We start from the raw sequence: 20,695 nt of genomic DNA on the forward strand, positions 1-20,695 counted from the left end.
TCAGTGCATCGAAGAACGAGCAATAAAGTTAGTACTAAACTCCCAAATAGGATGATCTCCACCACATAGACAACAACATATAGACACCATGCTGCTGCAAGAAAACAATCAAAAGTCATCTGTATTGGGAGGGGGACTGGATGGCTGGAGGACACAGGTAAGAAAGAGATTTCTTTTCGCTTTGTATCACACGCGTGGTCTATTCAAAAAAATAAAAACTTTGAGAGAAAAACGTTTTAAAAACTCAAGAGCATCAGCTCTTCTCCGACACAGATCTGTTAAAGCTGCTTTTACTCCAGCTGCTTCAAGTTCAAATCTCTCTGTTGCAGTCCGACCTGAAAGCCAGACTCTTTTCCTTTGCTGAAATACACTATGCTAAGTATCTCCCAGCTCTCTTCACACGCACACAAAAGCCCTCTAAATAATCATTTATCAGAAATGATAAAACTGGTTCTCGGAAGGCTACCTGATTCTCCAGATGACAGCAGAAGAAAAGGCTGATAGCTAGCTCAGTTAGCATCCACATGCCACCCACCATCAATGCCTCCATCTCCACTTCAGTGCCAGCCCTACGAACTAACACCTTCTGTTTGGAGGGAAGTTGATGCTAGGGAAGAATGCAAAGAAGCTACCATACCTTCATGCAGGGGGAAAGCTGTCCTGGGCTGGGGAATGGCACCCAAAGCTCTGCACTCAAAGGAGTGGCTAGCTCCTTAGTGTAATTGAGAGCAGGGAGGCAAAAAGTACTCTAAGTCGGAATCTGGTTTAGGAAACGGTAAGTTCTAGTTCCATCGACCCTCAGGCACTGAACTGGGATACAGATCCAGTGGGTCCCAGAAGCCCAGCTGAAGAAAGAGGTGGTTTAGTCACTGTAGAAGACAAGTACCCACACAGGCTTGGACAATTCCCTTCTACGGGAGGGCGAGGGAACGGTGGACGATGAAATAAAGGGGTAAGGTTCTGCGCTCCTGATCCCTTTGCCTAAATAAAGGTAGTCATCCCGTGCTTCCTTCACCCTTAAAGATCCCCTATTTGTCCCAACCGCCGACAAACACAAGACTGAGAGTAGGGAGCGGCCCCCGCACCCCGAGGGCACCACTTGGGGGTAGAGAGAGTTAAGGGGGGCGCGCTAGAGAGGAAAGGAGGGGAGCATGGCGGGCATGAGGCGGTGAGTGAAAGCGGGGAAGGCGGGGGAAACGGGGCGCGAGAAAGAGTAAAAGGAGAAGAAATGAAGGGACACGAGCTGGGGGCGCGCGAGGCCGAAGTGAAAGACCGGGGCGCGCGCGCGGAGCGCGGGGAGGGGATGAGGTGAAGGGGGAGCGCGAGGCGGGGGCGCGCGGTGCCGGGGTGGGGGGAGGGGGACGCAAGGCGGGGGCGCGCGGGCGGGCGTCGGCTCGCGGGCGCTTCCCCTCCCCCCGCCCCTCCACCTTTCCCTTCCCCCACCTCCGCCACCACCGCCTCCTCCCAGCCTCCCTCCCTTCCTCGCTCCTCACCGCCCCCGGGCGGGCGGGCGGCCAGGCCGGCCTAGGCCAAAGCTCCTCACCTGGCGGTGGCGGTGTAACTCCCGGCTAGCTCGCCTCCTCAGGCGGCGGCGGCGGCGGCGTCGAAAAAGGAAGAGGCGACGGCACAGTAGGTTCCGGACCCCGCTGACGGGACCGGGGGCGGGGGTGGGGGAGGGGGGCGGGCCGGACCCGGGCGGGCGGGCGGAGCAGACACTGCGGTACAGACGGGGGCAGCGGCGGCGGCGGCGGCTGCACCGGCGGCGGCGGCACCACACAAACAAGGACGCTGATTGGGCAGCTGCCAAGCGCCTCGGCTCCGCCTTCCCCACACGCCACGACGCCCATTGGGCAGCCTGAGCCGGCCTCCCCGCCCTCCTCTTCTCGGCCATACCACTAGGAGACGGGATGCCTGGGCTACACCCCACCCTTGGAGAGTGAGTGGCTGGAGAAGTGATGATTGGCGTGCTTAAGGCCCAATGCTAAACGGAGGAGGGGGATGGTCTAGCGGGGGCGCGTTAATGGGTACCTCGGCCAGTCCCAGACACATCCGGGTCTTCAGCAGCCCATTAAGTGTCGGGGGTCAAAAAATCGCTTCAGGCTGCAACTTTACCTTGGAGACGTTTTGGTCCCCAGGCAGCCGCCGTACCCCAGTATCCCAAAACCGGGATTCCCCTTTGGCCTGCTCTCATTCTTCCAATTCTAAAGATGGAGGTTCGCGAACGGCGCTGGGCTCTGCGTTGGGTGGTTTCATCGCGACAGAATCCAGAAATTTCACGATAGAAGTAGCTTGAGGCGCTCGGGCCTTGCAGTGTATTTGGGGCGTGGCCTGTCTCCGTCGGCCAAAGGCCCTGAGCTTCCTGGTCTCATTGTACCCCAGCACGGTCCTGTCGTGACTGAACCACGACAGGAGAAAAAGAGGCAGCTAGCCAGATTGCTGAGAAATTACGCCGTGCAGACCCCTGCCTCGCAGCTCCTTCTCTCAGGATCTCCTGGTCTGGTCAAGTTCACAGTGAGGGAAACAGCCTCCCACTCCACCAACTCCACCTAATCAACTCAAGGCCCAACTCCTGCTAGACTTCCTACTTCCCCAGAGCAGTTAGGCCTACCTAAACTCTCAGCGTTTCTCGAGCACTTACCACAAGTATTGTTGTTGAGTATCTGAGGATAGGGACTAAGTACGAGAGTCAGTGTGTTAAAGGAGTAGTAATGGCTAACGTTTTGGGGGAGAGAGACTGAGGCACTGTGCTCTCTGCACATTCTTACTTATTCTTTTAAGACCTTTATGTGGGTGCTTGTGTTTATTCCTCAACAGTGTGAGGTAGATACTGTTATTCCCATTTTACAGATGAGGAAAATGAGGTACAGATCGAATGACGTGCCCAAAGTTGCACATGGTGAGTGGCAGAGCTGGAATTTAAACCCAGGTAGATCAAGCAACAGGTTCAGAGAGGCTAAAGACCCTGCAAAGGTCAGACAGCTAATTCGTGACTAAGCAGTGATTCGAACCCAGAAATTACTGGTTCCAGAAGCACTAGGATGTGTTTTTCGAATCATTTAGAAGTCATGCTGTGCAACAGAAATGAAACTAATGAAGGACATGGCCATGAAAATACAGGTGGACCCCGAACACGCACACGTACCCGTCCGTACCCGTACAGACGCGTGCGCCAATTCTAAAGCGGGTAAAACACCTTCTCTTTCATTTTGGTATAGTGTCCAGGTAAAGAACATGGTCTCTGGGGTCCCACTGTCTGGGTTTGGATCTCTTACCAGTTGTGTGATTTGGGTTCAAGTTAGTTAACCTCTATTCTCTATGCCCTAGTTTCCCTATCTTTAAAATGGGAGGGCTTCCCTGGTGGTGCAGAGGTTGAGAATCCGCCTGCCAATGCAGAGGACACGGGTTCAATCCCTGCTCCAGGAAGATCCCACATGCCGCGGAGCAACTAAGCCCGTGCGCCACAACTATTGAGCCTGCGCTTTAGAGCCTGTGAGCCACAACTATTGAGCCCATGTGCTGCAACTACTGAAGCCCATGCACCTAGAACCCGTGCTCCACAACAAGAGAAGCCATGGCAATGAGGAGCCCGCATACCACAACGAAGCGTAGCCCCTGCTCACTGCAACTAAGGAAAGCACGTGCACAGCAACAAAGACCCAACACAGCCAATAAAATAAATTAATTAATTAATTTTAAAAAAAGATATATATCCTTTAAAAAAATAAAATAAAATAAAATGGGAATGACTGATGAGTGTCTAGTTCATAGGGTAATTGTGAGGATTATAAAATAGTACATTTTAAATGCTCAGGACAGTGCTAAGGACATAGTAAGTACTCGGTAAATATAATAGTAACTATTATGAGAGGTTTCCTCACTTTTCCAACAATTTCCCTCTCTTAGTTCAAAATTCAGCTTCGATTGGTATTCTGCCTGTAGTACCTGTCTTTTCTCTACTCACCCCTTCATTTTAGTGCCTTCCCTGGCTCCGTTATTTCACACACATTATAAAGGACCTGTTATGTGATTAGTCACTTTTCTATGTGCTAGGGATAGAGCAGTAAATGGGACAAAGTCCCTGCCCTCATGGAAGGTACAGCCCTCTTTCCCTAACCTGCTGCTTTGTCCATTATCAGCCCAGTGCCTTCTCTGCTGTCTGAAGGGCCATTCTTCAAGGGTTGAGAGGAGACATGAGAAACACAGTGGTGGAAGATATCAGCCTGGGGAAGATACCAGTGAGGCTTGAGAAAATGCCTTTCAGCAAAACTAAAATCAGGCCGTGGAGGGGGAACTTTTGATCTGAGTGATCAAGCTCCAAGAAGGACAGGTAAGCAAGGCCACTGGTATAGTGGACGTGACCTTTGCCCTAGGCAGGCTCTACCTGTTAGTTCGTTTTCTTTTTGGAGCTAACATTTATTGAGTGTGCTTAGCACTTTATATAGGTTATATAATTAATCTTTAAACAATCTCCCCAGTTGGCAGATGAGGAAAAACTGAGGCACAGCAGTTAAGTACCTTGTCTGAGGTAAGTGCCAGAGACAAGATTTAACTAAGACTTGTCATACTTGAGCCTACACACTCTAAAGTCAGGGAAGAGAAATTGGGCCAGGTAATTTGGACTTATCTTTCTCCTCATACAGCTCCCTGAGCCACAGGACAGAGATGTCAGATGCTGTAGTGAGTACTTTGCTGTTGGAATTCCCAAATACTCTGGCGGTTAAAGAATTCTGTAGTTCCACCTGTCTGACTATAGGCCTCTTGAGGAAGCCCAGAAATGAGAAGCATGAGCTGGGAGGCAGAGTCATCATCATCGTTTGTGAACCAAGGGGCACTGTAGACCAGGAAGCCTGTATGCTCTGTTAAGGTAGGGACTGAGCCCTAAAATTCTCTCTATAACTCCAGACAGTTCAGTGCATGGCTGGGCATGCTACACTCAACAGAAACTTCTGTTTTCAGGAAGGCAGTTGCTCCCTTGCAGAAGGTTGCTGGGGATGATACAGGGAAAGTTTGATTCTAGGGTGTAAAGTCTGATTAGAACCTGGGGTGACATGAGGGTTCCCCTCTGAACAAGGCATCTCCTTGTCCCTGGCAAAAACAGATAGCATTTCCTAAGCTCCTCCTTCCCTCCTTTGCAGCTCCTTTAGGACACTGCTCCAGATAGGATGGGGAAGCATCCTCTGGCTTGCAGGTCCCAGGATTCAGAAGTAGTACTGCTCTCTTCATCCACTGATATCCACCCCAAGGAATTTGCACTAGAGGCTCATGTAAGGTATTTCCTCCATGGACACTCCTGCCCTCCTTCCCCAAGGCATTTCTGTTTTGTTGGCTGATTCCCTTTGGTAATTGATTTTTCAGCTCTGTTAGGAGTTGTTTCCTGTGTTATTTCATTATGTAGGAAAGAAAGGGAGAACTCCGAGGGAACCAAAAGGATTAGAAAAATGATGCCTGCATGCCTGATGCCCACATGCAGTGAGCCCCTTAATCCTTGCCTCTGTCGTCCTGGTGCTGTCCCCAGGCTGATACCCTGGTTGGAAGAGTACGGCCTTCAGCTAGAGCAACTAAGGAGGCCTAGGATGAGTGCCAGGGTTCTCAGGATGCGTGAGAGCTGCCAACACCAGTGACTGGGGAGAGGGTTGTCATCCCTGTGGAGGTACTGGAGAAGTTGGGAGGGGGAAGCTGGGGGAGAGGAAAGAAGGCAGAGATGAGCTCAGGGCCCCCAGAGAATGGAGCCTTTGTGTGGGGTACAGATGAGGGACAAGGGGGTGATTGTGTGGGAGGGCCGGAAGTACCACACAGACTGGCACCACCATAGCCAGCACCGGATTCACCCCTCTCCTGCTCCAAGAACTCCCTGGGCCTCAAGGGACCAGTACCAGATCTGGTCAGGGAAAGCAGTGTGTGCCCGAAGGCAGCAAGGGATGAAAAGGTGGAAAGGAGGATGTGCAGCCAGGAGAAAAAGTGAGGTATCCCCCACCATTATCCCAGACCCAGAGAACAGGAGGCAGAAGAAAAAAGACAGAAGCAGCTTTTACTATATTTACATCCAACAAAACTTTGCAAGGAACAATCCGTATTGCACAGTCAGGGCCCTGGGTGGGTGAAGCATTCCCCAAGGTGGAGTGGACAGGAAGGATCAGGACTGGAGGGGGCACCAATGTTTCCTAAGGGGAGCTGGAGACTCCTTTAGCTCCCACCTCCTGACTTTAAAGGAGCTACAAACCACTGGACCATGGGGCCCCATTTCCCTTTTTTTCCTCACTATCCATAAGAACCTTATAAGCAAAGGGGCTGTGGCTCCAGAATAAATAACTTAAAATAAAATACAAACACTAAGGTAGAAAGGCATGGAGAGCCTTGGGCTCCTTCAGCAATTCTAGGGAAGAGGGAGCATCATTGGTGGGGAATGACATCCCTCCCTCCCATTCGGGGCAAAGGCTCAGTTGCTCTGTATCTTTCCTGTTGTTTTTTAAAACAAAAACTTATAAAATGACCAGGGCAGTGCAGGTCTGTGGGTACCCTGGAGGGGAGTTCCTGGTATAGGATGGGGCGGAACAGAGATGTGCCAGCTCCCCCAGGCCTCCTCCAACATCAGCATGAGCATAGAGGGCAGGTTGGAGATAGTGGAATTGTGACTTTTGGTAACAGTGGGTCCCACTTCCTGCTGCCCACTCAGAGCCTACAGCTGGGCATGCTTCCCAGCCTATTCCCAGCTCCTCTATGAAAGGAACAGGGAAGCGGGTTACGTCTAGGATCTTTTCTCCCTCACCTCCTCAGCCCGGACTGGAGAAGGAAGCTTAAGGGGCCCTAGCATTCCAGAGGTGCTCCAAAACATTTTCGGCAGTCAATGGCCTTTGGGGTGGGCATCTGTGCCCGCCGCTGTCTCAGCTCCTCCTTGCCCATGCTGCTGGCCAGCTTGTTAAAGGCAGACTTGTACTTCTTGTCGAAAGCCACTAAGGAAGAGGGTGGAGGTAGGTCAGTATATTAGGATTCCAAGCTCCCACACCTGGCCCCAGATCCCTACACTCTTCAGCCCCCTGCCTGCTCCCTCACCTATGTCCACGTGATCCTTGCCCATAGCAGCTAATGTCAGGAATAAGATCTCACGGTAGATGCCCCTGGAGTGGAGGCAAAAGGGTATAAGTGAGGTAAAAGGGGTATGGAGCCCAGGAAAGACCGGGGACCTCTCGTATGGGAACACGGTACCTCTGCAGGTGCAGGCCAGTGGGAGGAGGCCCTAGAGTTTCCAGCAGGAGCCCTATAGCCTTGTGCACCTCATGGAGACCGACATGGCGCACCACCGACTCCAGCAATGCCAGGCTAAGGGATGCAGGTACTGGGCCTGGCCATACCGTCCGTTGGGGGATCTGGCCTGGGTGAAAAAAGAGAAGGTAGCCAGGATTATTAAGCCCTCTAAGTGTGGGACCCACCCATTCCCATCCTAGGCCAAATACCAGACTCACTGTGGACCTTCCAGAGCACATAGAGCGGTGGGCAGCTATTGGGGTCAGGGGTCAGGACATCCCACAGCAGCCGCACCTGCACAGATGCTGGATCAGGCATTATCCAAGGAGATGGGGCCTGTGGGGAGCCATGATAAAGGAGAGAGGCTCATGGAGTGAGAGGCAGAGGATAGGAAGTGGATGGGTGTTGTTCCAAGAGAAAGGGACATTATAGGACACAGCCAAAGAGAAGAAAGGAACTCTCGTTCCCCATGGGAATGCAAGCTCTATGAGAGCAAGGACTTTGTTTTGCAGTCTGCTACCTCCCTAGTGCCTAAGACTGCCTGGAACCTAAAAGGTGCTCAATAAATATTGGTGCAATGAATAGATGAACATTAACAAATTATTGTCTAGGTACCAGGCACTACACTAGGTGCCTAACAACAGCCCTGTGAGGGGGTGCTCATGCCATTTTACAGATGGCAAAATTGTAGCTCAGAGTAGCGAAGTGAAAGGGCCAGGAGTCAAACCATGTACATCAGACTGCAAAGCCTGTGCTCTTTCTGCAGCACCAAGGACACAGAGGACTGAGAAGCAGAGCTGGGCGATGAGGAAGCAGGGACCATATCAGGGAACTGACCTGGGGAGGCGGGGGGCCATTACAGGAGGCCAGCAGCAGGCATGGCAGAATACTGGGCAGGCGCAGCCGCTGGAAATACCACAGAAGGTTCCAAAAGATGATGGGGTGGGAAGCAGGCAGCTCCGGCAATGCCAGCACCTCACTGCCCTCATTTTCTACCAGCGACTCCAGTTCCTTACGCAGCACCAGGGGGCTCAGATATGCCCACGCCCCACTCTCGACACGCCGGGAGGTACCCTGTCAGGCACAAAGGGGGAGGGCAGTGGAGGGCATGGCCCCATCCTCAGAGCCACACTTCCCACTGTGCCACCATGTCCAATAGCTTCTGGGATGTCCCTTGCCCTCAATGCCCATCTCTCCCCAGCACCAATGGTGCCACCCACAGGGCCACACACACACACACACTGCTCACGCCCCTGTGGCCCAGCCCTTACCCCCATGTGCCCGTTGCAGAGCTGGGGCTCATCCATAGCGAGGCAGAGCCTGCGGTCACTGAGCACAGGGCCTGGGCCCCCAGGGACAGGAGCATCTTTGCTGCCACTGGCACCAGCAGGGGCAGGCTTGGGGCTGGGGGCACTGCAAGGAGACAGCAGGAGGGTCAGCCTTCGGACCTCCACCTCCCTGGCCCACCCACAGCACTTGCCCTGCTTTGGGCACCTGGGTCGGGAATCAAGGGTCTGGACACTGAGTAGGGGCACAAAGGGGCAGGCGCAGAAGGGACAGGTTGTGTTGAGGTTGGAGTCATCAGGTGCCCAGCCAGCCATGATCTCCTCATCATACACCAGGGAATCACAGGCGCGGCACAAGGAGCAGCTAGACAGCAGAATCTGCAGGCGAGAAGACCCCAGGAAGCAGGCCCCTTTTGGCCTCCAGGCTCAGGAGCCTGTGCTCCTTCCCTAGCCCCCTCGCCTTCATATCCCAGCCCAGCCTCCTCCCACCTCCTCCCCAGCCCTGCCTTTGACACAGTGAATGGGTGTGAGGGGTGTGTGTGTTCAAGCCCATGTGCGTGGGAGGGGTTATCCTCACTTCCAGGGAAGGTGACTGGAAGGATCCAGGGGTGTCACTGAGGCGCTCTGAGGAACGGCGAAGGCTCACGCTGCTGAGAGAAGATTCTGAGAGGTCCCACTCACTGCCCAGAGAGGCTGAGCTCTGCCATTACATAAGAAAGCACAGTTAGGCAACCCTGTGCTCCTCTTCAGCCAGGATGCTGGCTTCAGCCACCCCTCAAGGCCCTCGCTGGGCACTCCTGGTTAGCAGCCCCTCCCCAGGCCTCCTGGTGCTGCAGAGTCTGGACCCTCCCCTCGCTGGCTACCTCGGATGCAGTGGATCCAGGGCGCTCCCGGGGGCGCAGGAGGCTGTCCATGGGGCTGCGGCGGGCTGGGGGAGGCAGGTCAGGGGGCAGCTCAGGCAGGGGAACACGAGAGACAGAGGAGCGGCGGGAAGGAGTGAGCAGCTGTTGGAGGCGGGCACTCAGCCCTCTTCGGGGGGTGCTGGCCTCATCCTGACGCCCACCAGCCTTGGGCACCTGTCCACTTGGCCCTTCCAGGGTTTCAGAGGACTGGGTACTCAGGGCTGAGCCTGAGTCCCCTGGGCTGCCTCCAGGTGCCAGCTCCTCCCCGGTCAGGCTCAGGTCTGAGAGGCTTCCATCATGCCAGGGCACAGGTGATGCCCGGGGTTCTAGTACCCCCAAGGCCTCTATCACTGCAGGGCAGAAAAGAATCAGGGAAGATGGAATCCAGCCCCTCCTCCGGGAACTGAGTAAACACAATTCCTGTGGTGCACAAACTCTGGCACCACAACCCCCACCATGATGACGGTCCAGGCAAGATTCCCTCCGTGTCTACAGTACCCACCACAAAGCACCACCCCTCCATCCCAGCTCTCGCCTTCCCCTCTTTCACTGGCAAGTGGTTAGGGAAGCTGACGGAGCCAAAGTTGGGGTGTGGGACGAGGGCACTCACTGTGGGCCACGCCAGCCTCCACAGTGGGCTGTGCCCCTCGGGCACTACCCAGGCTGCCACTCTTCACCAGGCGCCCCGTAGGTGAGGCGGAGTCCCTCAGGCTTCGCCCAGCCCAGGTAGTCTGGCGCTGAAGGGGGCGGGTAGGGGAGGGGCGCTCCAGATAGGGCTCTGTAAAAGACAGGGAGGGGGTTGAAAGGCAGCCAGCTAGAAACCCAGTTCCCAAGCAGAGCTCCTTACACGGACCTGGGTTTATAGGGCTCCTCCCAGGCAGAACTTCATCTCTTTTGTTACCAGCCAAGTGTAGTTTATGCATCCTCAGAACACCCAGTGCCAGCCACCAGACCAGCCCCAGCTCTCCATGCCTGTCCCCCTGCCCGTGTCACCAGTCCCTACCCACCTGTCTGGGAGCTGCCTGCCTCTCGTTGTGCTGCTGTCTCTACCTCCACCTCCTGCTTCTGCCGCTGCCGCCGCTGCCGCCGTTCTCTCAAGGGCTGGCGGAACTGAGCAGCCCCCAGGACCACGTTCCGGAGCTTGGCCCAGCGCAGACGCCCACCCGGTGTACCAGACGGCCACTTGCTTTCCAGCACAGCCTGCCAAGCACAGTGCCCGTGAAGATGGCCTACTTCCATACCCTGGCCTCGACGTGACGCCAACTGCCTGACCTGGAGCCCCAGGGACCACCTTCCCCTCCAGACATCCTGCCTAGGACTGTCCTGCCAGTGGCTCAGCCAGGAACAGGAGCCCAGAAGAGACAGCTGGCAGCAGCCACCCTGAAGGGTTCTAGAGGAAGCCAGAAGCCGTGGAGACAACCTGTATCCTGCCTCTGCTGTTTATGAACTATGGGCTTTGAAGAAATTGGTTTTTTTTTTTTGGTCATTAGTTTCGTCATCTAAAAAACAGGAAATAGTTTAGAATCATGGTTCAGGGCCCGAATTCAGGAAACATCAACATGCCTGTGTGCATCTCTTAACTCCCTAACTTACTGTGGTACCTCAGACAAGTTACTAACCCCCAGCAACCTCATGGCCTCGTCTGTAAGATGTGGACAATAATCATTCCACTTCTTGGGGCTGTGGTAAAGATAAAATGATTTTACGTGGATAATGTATCTGGGACAGTGCCTGGCATACTGGCTCCTGCTATCAGCCATTATCGGGAGGTAAAGTACTCACCCAACCCCCTTGTCAGGGCTATTGTGGGTGAGACTCAAAGCAGCCACGTATGAGAAAAGCCTCTGTAGGTGCTGAGGCACTAGAGGAGCACAGTGGGTGACAGCGGTTACAGGGCCTTGTTGGAGTGTATGGGCCCGATCTCCAAGGAGGGGGGAGCAGAACCCCCCACCCCGCACACCCGGCCCAGGCTGCCATCCCGCCCTCACCCCACATGAGGTACCTTGTTATAGTAGCCGTAGGTGATGGTGTTGGGCACGATGCCTGCCCGCCGCATGTCCAGCATGACCCGCACAGACAGCACAGGCTGCCCGTAGTGCGAGCAGAGCTGCATCAACACCCGGTAGCACACCTGGGCCAGGAGATGCGCAGGATGAGAACGAACTGGCTCCCAAGCTCGGGTCTCAAGTGAGCACCCTCCTCCAGCCTCCCCAATTCTCACAGACTTCACTGGCCCCCGGCAGCTCCTGGGGTTGCCTCAGAGCCACCCACCCTTCCTGCTGACCCTGCCACCCTGCAGTCTCCACTGCTACACCCCGGGCCTACTCATCAACTTAGTGAGTGTGACGGAGCACCTGCCCAGCTCCCAACCTGTGCCCGTGCTCCCCACCTGCTTTCCACAGTCACCAAGTTTCCCCCTCACAGCCCCGTGGCTGCACAAGCCCCTGGGACTGGGCGCGGGTGCCCACCTCGTCGGGCAGGACCACCTTGCGGCTCTCCATCTGGCGCAGCACCTGGTAAGCTGTTTGCAGTGCCCGCACCCGGGAGGGCGCAGCCCGCACGTAGGCAGGCAGACACAGGAACCACAGCCCGTAGCAGTGGCCCAGCAGGCACCGGGCCCACAGTTCAGGCACAGCTGCTGACTTCTGCGCCATCCGCTGTGCAATCTTCATCTCCTAGGCAGGGCAGGGGACGCACCGGGGTGAGTGCGATGCCAGGGCAAGGAAGGTCTTCAAATAGTGCAGGAGAAGCAGCACCCTCCCTGAGGAAGGGTCTGTGTGCTCATGAGGCAAAAGGGACGCTGCACACACAGCCCTGGGTCCCCAAGCAGAGGTGCCTAGCTTGAGCACAGCCAGGTGCCCTGGAAGAGGCAGCGGGCCCCTGGATTCCCAGAGTGCTCGGAAAACGAAGATGAGGACGGCGACCGTGGCAACCATAGCTAATGTTTCACAGGCCTTCTATGTGTCAGACGTACTTGAAACCCCCCAACAACCTTATGGGGTAAGTACTATTATATCCGTTTTACAGATGAAGAAACTGAAGCAGCAGCGCTTGGCCTGAGCCAGATGCCTCTGGGGGGCCCACCTGCTGGTTACCTGTTTGGTACGGCGAGGGGCAGGACTGCTGGGCGCACTACGGGATGGACCTGGCACAGGCAGAGCCCCGGGCTGCTCTTGAGGAGACTCAAACAGCTCAGCCCGTAGTCCGGGGAACCCATCATAGCTGGAGAGGCAGAGAGAGGCAGCATCAGGAGCAGTCGGCGCTACGTCAGCCCACGGGGCCTCAGAACACGTGGGGGGACAAGAGGCTCTCACCAGTACTGGGGGGTAGATTCACCGCCCTCTGGTGCCGGCGGCTCCTCGGGAGGTGTGATAAAGACGGTGAGCTCACTTCCCGACAGCTCCTCCAGCTCCACCAAGGGTGTTGGCTCCGGCTTCTCCTGCTCTGGGTGGACCTGGAGCAGGATGGTAAGAGAGTGAGCATCCAGCAGTGGGCACGGGCCATCTCCCAGGAAAGTACAGCCGCAGGGAAGGAGGGAGTGGGCCCAGATTCCACCAAGGCCCTGGAGATGGAGCTGGGGGATGGAGAGAGGAATGGGAAGATGGTACGTCTATGAGGCTGGTCCTGTATGCTGCACAGGCTGTACACTGTGTAACTCCAGGGGCACCACCCCTGCCACAGATGAGGTACAGTGTTTATCCCTAGGAGGGCAGAGGACAGAGGGCACGAAGAGAAGGGATAATGCCCAATACCTTGTCAACACAAGAGTCAAAGAATTCCAGGGCAGCATGCCGAGCAGAGCCAAAAGAGCATTCCTCGATGAACTGTGAGAACATCTGTGTGTGCAGCAGCTGGGAGTACAGCTTGTGGCTGGAGCGTTCCCGGGACTTGAGGAAGCCTGACGGATGAGAATGGGGCGGAGAGGAAGGTTACCAGGGGTTCCCAGCACAGGCACCCCCTCTGAACCCTTTTCTCGGCTCCCTGCCAATATGGCATCCAAGGCCATCAAAGCCATCCTCTCTTCGGCCCCTCCAGAACCACTACACCGCACGCCAAGTTGACCAGCTCCGCCTCCCCAGCACTGCAGTCCCATGGAATCCCTCCCTTTTATCTGTCGGCACCTAGGACCTCAGACTGGGGAGTCTCCAAGGGAAGAGAGCTTCGCCCATGGGGGTGGCTCACCACAGGTGCCCCTGTGTCCCCACCAGCCAGAGGGCAGGGCCACAGCTGGTTCATCTTTGTACCCTTATCCCCTCTTCAAGCCCAGAAGAGCATATGGCTCAAAGCTGGTGCCCACAAAAACAGGTGCTGAGTGAAGGAACAAGAAACTGTGATCCACTGTCCCCCGACGTCCCCATGGAGCCCAGCCCCTAGCCACCCACCCCATGACCCTCTCCCCAAGCAGGGACAGGCCCCCTTTACCCTGCAGGAAGAAGAGGTTGTCGACGTCGCGAGACCCCTCAGAGGGGGCCTGGGTGAGCGGGCGCAGGAAGTCCCGGTAGCCCTTGAGCAGGCAGGCCATGAAGCGGAGGAAGGCTCCCTGGACCTCGCGCTCCAGCCGGGCCCGGCGGCCGCACACGGCCTCATAGTCTGTCAGCAGGAATTCCAGGGAGGCCTCCTCCTCAGGTCCAGTATATGCTGGGGACCAGGGCAGCCTGAGAATCAGGGCCAGCACCCCTAGGGCTTGCCTCAACCCTGCTCTTCACACAGAAGTCACTGTTGCTGCCCCACCACCAGCTCCTAGCAGACCTAGTACCAACAGTGACTAAAAAGTTACCTTCAGGTAACAGTTGCAAGCCTCCCCAATGACAAGCTCGACCTCCCCAACAAATTCAGGAATATTAATCTGACACGTGCCTCCCTCTTGCTTATACTGGAATTTCAATTCCTCTCACTTCCACCGAATGAAAGCCTAACTCCTCTAACCTCCTCAAGTAAGGCCCAGCTCTCCACAGCCCTCCCCAAACCGGAGATTTAAGGTCAATGACAGTTTCCAGCCTCCCACCCCCACCCAGGCTCCTCACTCTGATCCAGCTGCTGGTACAGGTTTGTCAGTGTAGCCAGCAGAACCTTGTAGGGTCTGCGGGGCAGGGTCCGAGGGGAGAGGGGCTTCTTTTCCTCAGTCCTGTGAGATAAGCAGAAGGAAGAAAGGGTGATGGGGCTCCTCGCCAGCCTCCTCCACGATTTGCCTGAGGTTCCTTTTGAGCAGGTACACTCCACACACCAGCCCTCTCCTGCCCCACTCCTCGAAACCCCCTGGACAAGCCCAGCCCTCTTACTGGAAGAGTGTGTTGGTATCAAGATCAACACAGATGACATCCGCAGGCGGGTCATGCAGATCGAAGTAACTGGAGTGGATACCCACGATGAAGGGCACAGGGGCACTCAGCACGTCTGCCAGCACCAGCGGGCACAGCGGAATGTAGGGGCACTGCCAGTGCAGCGGGAAGATCATCTAAAGCATCAGGGAGTGAGGACCAGTGAGCAGGGCGTCGGGGCAGCAGGAGAGGGGGCACTGGCCTTGGGGGTGTGCCTGCTGAGAGAAGCTGTTGGAGTTGGGCTCCAAAGAGGAGCTCCTGACGGAAGCTGTAGGTCCTGTAGGCCGTGCCCAAGGATAAGGCTGAGGAACCCTCCCCAAGAGAGGAAAAGTAAGGAGAATCTAGGTAGGGATGGGGGCACCAGAAAGAACATTCTGGGCAAGGCAGGCCGGGCAGGGTGGCACTCACAGAGACGAGGGCCTCGCAGACACTGGTGAGCAGGTCCGGCCGCAGCGAGTGGACTAGCAGCTTGTGCTCCGTGAGCACAGCCAGCAGCAGCGTGATAGCCAGCTCAGGGCCCAGGCTCTGCAGGAGCTGCAGGAAGCTGGCACCACTGCGGGCAATGCCAAGGTGGGGGAGAAGTCAGCAGGAGGCCCTTCCCTAGTCACTGTGCACAGACACCACCTGGGCCCAGCCTGCACAGACCTCAACACCTGTGCCCACCTGCCTGGCACCTACCACATCCTTGGTCATCAAAGCCCCCCCAACCTGGGCACATACCTGAGGGGCAGGGGTGAGGATACAGGCTGGCAGAGGAGCAGGTTGTCATAGGGAGACATCTGGGAGGCAGAAGAGCCACAGGTCAGGATGGTGAAGACCAGCCCCTGCCAATTCTCCTCCTCCCATCCAGCCCCAGCCTCAACCTCAGCTCTCACCTGCACCAGGATGCGGGGTCTCTGTGGGGAAGGGAAGGGGACATTGTGAATGAAGTGGGAGATGTGCCTGGGGGAGAGAGGGGTACAGTCAGAGGCAGACTCCCACTCTATTTCATTCAGCCACATCTGCTCTTCCCCTTCACCTGTCCACGGCAACCTTACTCCTCCCTGAGCTCCACCTTGAGCCCGGTGTCAGCCATCAGAGCCTCCATTATGTACAGCATTTGTGCAAATCAGAACAGAGATTCCCTTTGGGCACGCACGGCCCCTGGCCAGGACTCAGCTAGCAAGTGTAGTCCAGGTTTCAGGCCCCCTCACCCCCTCAGCGGGGGGCACTTTTGCAACAGACCAATTTCTCCAGCCACACACTACAGTCCCATCCCCCACTCCTCTGCCCACCCGGTCCCCCAGCTCCAGCCTAATCTCTTCCACCTCTCCGGGCCTCCCAATCCCCTCATAACCCTTCCCAGCGTCGGGGAAGTCGTGCTCACGCTTCCAGGGGTAGGCGGTGGGGGCCCGAGACGGAGTAGCGGTAGAGGAAGGTGAGGAAGGCGCGGAAGGCAGGGAAGGCGGGCCAGCGGGACAGCACAGCGATGGCCCGGCGGCTGCGCACAGCTCGGCCCCCCAGTGCCCGGCCCCGCTCCACAGCGCTCAGCAGGCCCAGGGCCCGCGCCTGCCGCTCCGACAGCCTGGTCCTCGGGAACGCCTCGTAGAACTGCAAGGCAGCACCGTACACCTGGCCAGGGCAGAGGGGCAGTCAGGCGGGCCCCGCGGAGCCCAGACCCCTGACCACACTCCACACACCCACCTTATCACCAGCGGCACCCGTGAGCACAAAGGTGGAGAAGACGGGCACGGGGTACTTGGTCTGGGCAGGCCAGCACTCGACAGTGGCCCCCATGGGCAGGCAGAAGACGGGCACTGACTCGGGCAGCGGGAACGCCTCATTGTCCTCCTCTGGGTAGCGGCCCAGCAGCTCTGCACCCCCGGCAGAGTGGGGGGTACCCAAAAGGAGTAGGATCCATCAGACTCCAGGGGAAGGAAGCAGGGGATCCCAGAGAAGGGCCAAGTGGCAAAGGGGAAGTGAGCTCTGTGGACACTGAAGGTACCAGCCAAGAGGCACCAGGGCAGAGGGACACAGAGGGTCAAGGGGTTGGAGAGACAGAGGGGCTACTCACCTGCTTCATACACCAGCGTGTTGGCCTTGGCCAGGCCCACCTTGTAGCACAGGTACACTGCTGGGCCCCACTGCCCCAGAAATGGCAAAAGACAAGCAGACACACAGCTAACAAAGGTCTCTGTTTTCTCCACCACCCCTAAGTGGTCTCTGTCTTTAGAACTCCCACTAATCCCAGTCCCCCAAGACCAGAGTCATTCCTCTGGGCCCACTCCCGCCATTAAAGGCCTTGGTCCCAGGATGCCCTCCGTGCCCAGTCTCCACACCCTCACACAGAGATGGTGCAGGTCTCAGCGCCTGGTCCAGGGCCCCACTCACCATGCCAGGGTTGAGGTTGCGGGGCAATCGGCAGTAAGTATGAGGAGTGCCCTCTCCCTTGCTGGGCAGTACCAGGCAGAGGTCAGTGATGCCCAAGGCATGCAGCCCTGCCCCCTCTGCTGCCCGCCGGTAAGTGAGGTAGGTACGGGGGTGCCCAGGGCCTGGAGGGGCCAGGTTGGCTGAGTGGCTGTAGGGTGTCGTATCTAGCACTTGGAATCCAGGCTTGGGACGTTCCTTCCCCTCATACAACACCCTTGGCACAGAGAACGGAGAGAGATGTCGGAAGTCCAATACAGAGGAGAAAGACCGCAGTCCTGCTAGATGTGCCTATCTAGTCCTACCTACTTAGCCTAGTCAAACCCCGACACCAAGGCCCACTTCTTGCTGAACTCTGCCCTCCAGAATCCTGGGCCCCTCTTCTGCCCTTGGCTTTACTTCTTGATCAGTAACAACTCCTCAAACCTTCCATGGCTCTCAAGCTCATTAATAAACACTAAGTGTAAAAGCTACCATTTGTCGACTCTGTGCTAAGTCCCTTACATGAATGATCTCATTTAATCTTCTCAGCCACCCTATGAGGTGTTATTTTCCCCAGTTTACAGTTGAGGAAACAGGCCCAGAGGGCTCAGTAACCTGCCTAAGGTCACATAGCCAGCAAGTAGCTGCACTAGTAGTATACGGACCCAAATCTGTGTGAGAACCAAGTATACACAACTTCAGGCCCTTCTCCCTGGCCTCTGGCCCACTCTCTTCCCATTCCCACTGCACATCCCTCATCCCATACCCCTACCTCTTCCTGCCTCACCCCAGCTCTCCTCCCAGCCTCCCCTGGTGCCAGCATGGGTAGGTGCACACACCCCAGCTCAACGAGGGGAGGCTTGTCACGCCCCCTCCGGTAGCAGATGACGGGTTGAGTTCCACCCAGGAGCCCAGCACTGAGTTCCAAGGGGTGGCCCCCTGCAGAAGCCTGGATGCATGTGTAGCCCTGGGGCACCTCCTCGCCCAGGGCCCTAGCGATGACTGCCACATCTGTGATGGGCTCGGCTGGCCGGGGTGGGCGAAGGGGCCCACTGGGTTCAGGAACCCACGTTTCCTCAGGGATGGGTGCTCCGTTCCCTGCAAGCCCAGCTATCACGAAGTAATCCACCAGCCGGGGGGGCCGCTCCTCCGCCATGGCCCCCCCCTCACTCACTGCATCTGGAATGGTCAAGTGGGGGAGAGATGAAGCAAGGAAGGCTGGTGTTGCCATGGTAACCCGGGAGTTTCCCCCTCTTGCTTCCCTCCTCTTCCTAGTCCTTTCAAGGAAAAGCAGGATCAGTGGTCAGCCAATCCCGAACTTTCCCGCCTGTGACATCACCAGGCCCTCACAGCCTACCACAGCTCCTTAAAGAGACCAGGACCCTCCCTCTTGGTGGTACCAGCCCTGTTCCCAAAGAACCCAAACTCCATTCCACCGCACACAGCTAACCTGGGCTCTGATATCACATAGTTTCTGTATCCCTTTTAAAGACCCCACCCCTCTTCACTCTAACGTAACAGAGATCACAGTCTTTTCTGTAATGGCCTGCAATGACATCATTCATCCTGCCCATAACATCATGCCAACTTTACAGTCTTTTTATGGGCTTCTGGCCTTCCTACTCTACTTGACATTCTCAGAATCTCATGAGCCAGCTAATATTCTTAAAGAACCCACCTCTAGGTTTTTGTGAGGACTCCACAAAACCCAAGCTTTAACTGTCTTTTCAGCAGACTCGTGTCCTTTTTTTCCTAACCTAGCTCCACGAATCTGACAAAAAAACCCAGTACCCTCCAACCTCCAGGATCCTTAGGTATCTCCAGTTAGGTCCAAAGCAGCAGTGGGAGACAGTCCCCGCCAAGCCCAAACCCTCCTCCATGGAGCCCAGAGACGGAAACAGGCTCACAACAGGTCTTCAGTAACTCTTCTCACCTGCCTCCATGGCCCAACCCCAGGGAGTAGGAGCCCCAAGGGTCCCGGGGTGCCCAAGGGTGCAGAAGCTGGGAAAGAGCTTGGTGGGTGGCTTGCAGCTGAGGACCGGAGGCGTGGGGGCTGCTTCAGAGGGGAAGGGAGGCGACTTCCTGAAACAGTGGCAGGGAAGCTGTAGCTCAGCGGAAGTCAGTCTATGGGCGTGTGGTGCTGGGGGGGGGGGGGGGGGGCAACTGTCGAAGGTGCCAACACAGCATCATTCCAAGTTGGAACCTTAGACTAAAGGACCTGGAGCAAGGCAGAGGAGGCTCAGACTGGATCCAGAGTGTACGATCCTACTTAACCTCCCACCCTTGCCCAGAGAAAAGGGGGCAAGGGAATCTCATGCAGCCAAGCTGGCTCTCCTTAACCTGGCCTCTGGCCACACACACATACACACACCAACTCCAGCTAAATTTAGTCTCCACGTCTTCGAGGTGAAGCCGGGAGTCAGCGTCAGCCTCCTGATTTAGCTCTGGGACACAGCCCCGTGCCTCGTCCACTGCGGACGAATGGGAGCCCTCTGCCCTGTGCCCCAGGCAGCAGGCGGGAGCCAGGAGGTGGGACCGGCAGAGGGGCGAGTGGCCCCCATCGGCAGGATCTGCGCACCCGGGCCTCTCCTCACCGAGCCAGGGAAGAGTCCTGCAGAAGGCAGCCCTTTCTGCCTGGGGAACGCAAGGGGCAGGGGCGCCACTCCGGGCCCCGACGCCCACAAGCCGGGCGGCGGGAAGTTCGCGTTGGGGCAAAGGGCGCGCGGAGCGGGAGGAGGCCGAGGAAGGAGCAGGAGGGCAGAGAGGAGCGGGCGCGCAGGCGGCCGGGGACGTGACGGCAGCAGCGCCGGCCGCCGCGTGACCCAAACGGAGGGAGGGGGTGCTCGGGCTCCGGGCCCGCGGGAGCAGGAGGGGTGCAGGGCGCCGCGGCACAGCTAGCAAACTCCGGGCTGCGCCCTCCCCTCCACTTTCACTTCCCCAGGAGAGCGGAACCGGAACCAGATGTGCAGCGCCGGAGAACAGCTGGAGGAGAGCCCCCGCCCCGCCGGCGCTCCCTCCCTTCCTTCCCCGCCCGCCGCCCCGCCCGCTCCGGCCCCTACCTGCCTGCCCCGCGACTCCCCGGCCGGCCGGCCCGCGGGCGGGTGGCTCGGAGGGCGGGCTGGCGGGCCGGCGGGCGGCGGGGCTACCCGGCCCCGGACATGGCGCACCCGACTCGGGCGCCGCTCCCGCGGGGGCGGCGAGTGAAGGAAGGAGAGGCGGCCGAGGGCGCCGGGGCGCGGGGCGCGGTGGAGGGAGAGCTGGGCGATCCCAGCGTCGCCGCCGCGCTGCGCCGCGCGGGGACTGTACTGCCGCGCCGCTCGCTCGCGCCGCGCGGTCCTCCCAGCTCCCGCTGCGCTGGGGGCCAGGTGCTCCTCCGCGCGCCCCGCTTTCTCCGCTCCCCCCACCCCCCCTCCCGGGCCGCGGGCGCCGCCGCCGCTCCCCCCACCCCCCCTCCCCGGCCGGCGGCCGTGACCCTGGCGGTGCCTGCCCAGCGCCCGACCGCCTGCAGCGCGACCCCTGGCGGCTGGGAGGGCCCTTTGCACCCAGGCGGCTTCCCACC

General features: G+C 57.5%; 2 protein-coding genes and 1 long non-coding RNA gene across 9 annotated transcripts in view; 1 reads left to right on the plus strand and 2 right to left on the minus strand.

Annotated features, from left to right (window-relative positions):
* The window catches only part of GATAD2B (GATA zinc finger domain containing 2B), an 87,193-nt gene extending 85,434 nt beyond the window's left edge, over nt 1-1,759 (minus strand). For 2 of the 3 annotated variants that reach the window (XM_057725080.1, XM_057725071.1), the window contains exon 1: nt 1,544-1,759. The gene's annotated coding sequence lies outside the window, so the exon portion shown is untranslated. The remainder of the gene's footprint in view (nt 1-1,543) is intronic. The other variant, XM_057725053.1, reaches the window with a different exon arrangement.
* On the plus strand, nt 1,490-6,028 carry LOC130846699 (uncharacterized). The gene is made up of 4 exons (XR_009051609.1): nt 1,490-1,629; nt 4,137-4,327; nt 5,136-5,264; nt 5,396-6,028. It is a non-coding gene; the product is annotated as an uncharacterized LOC130846699 (long non-coding RNA).
* On the minus strand, nt 6,009-20,537 carry DENND4B (DENN domain containing 4B). Of its 5 annotated transcripts, none has more exons than XM_057725033.1 (28): nt 20,196-20,537; nt 17,976-18,315; nt 17,119-17,371; nt 16,802-16,871; nt 16,432-16,601; nt 16,115-16,359; nt 15,624-15,690; nt 15,469-15,527; nt 15,157-15,301; nt 14,710-14,885; nt 14,455-14,555; nt 13,853-14,068; nt 13,183-13,328; nt 12,745-12,884; nt 12,526-12,652; nt 11,899-12,105; nt 11,433-11,561; nt 10,438-10,630; nt 10,041-10,208; nt 9,392-9,780; nt 9,106-9,228; nt 8,737-8,906; nt 8,514-8,655; nt 8,080-8,316; nt 7,461-7,578; nt 7,204-7,369; nt 7,051-7,115; nt 6,009-6,950 (listed from the first exon to the last, which is right to left on the minus strand). In XM_057725033.1, exons 2-28 carry the CDS (start codon nt 18,290-18,292, stop codon nt 6,805-6,807), a joined length of 4,485 nt encoding a protein of 1,494 aa, XP_057581016.1. In that variant the 5' UTR covers nt 18,293-18,315; nt 20,196-20,537; the 3' UTR covers nt 6,009-6,804. The 5 variants fall into 5 exon arrangements, with proteins under 5 accessions (XP_057581016.1, XP_057581023.1, XP_057580994.1 ...); XM_057725040.1 differs by lacking the exon at nt 20,196-20,537 and adding an exon at nt 19,731-20,105; XM_057725011.1 differs by lacking the exon at nt 20,196-20,537 and adding an exon at nt 19,070-20,105.
* Between the last annotated feature and the right edge of the window lie 158 nt (nt 20,538-20,695).

The sequence above is a fragment of the Hippopotamus amphibius genome, chromosome 1, assembly GCF_030028045.1.
Source record: "Hippopotamus amphibius kiboko isolate mHipAmp2 chromosome 1, mHipAmp2.hap2, whole genome shotgun sequence".
Lineage (NCBI taxonomy): Eukaryota > Metazoa > Chordata > Mammalia > Artiodactyla > Hippopotamidae > Hippopotamus > Hippopotamus amphibius.

Excerpts from the sequence above, each read along its gene's own strand:
- DENND4B (XM_057725011.1), bottom strand. Across the intron at positions 15,691-16,114 it reads CACCGCCTACCCCTGGAAGC|GCACATCTCCCACTTCATTC; the intron begins GTGAGCACGACT and ends TCTCTCCCCCAG. Across the intron at positions 14,886-15,156 it reads TCTGCGAGGCCCTCGTCTCT|ATGATCTTCCCGCTGCACTG; the intron begins GTGAGTGCCACC and ends CTGATGCTTTAG.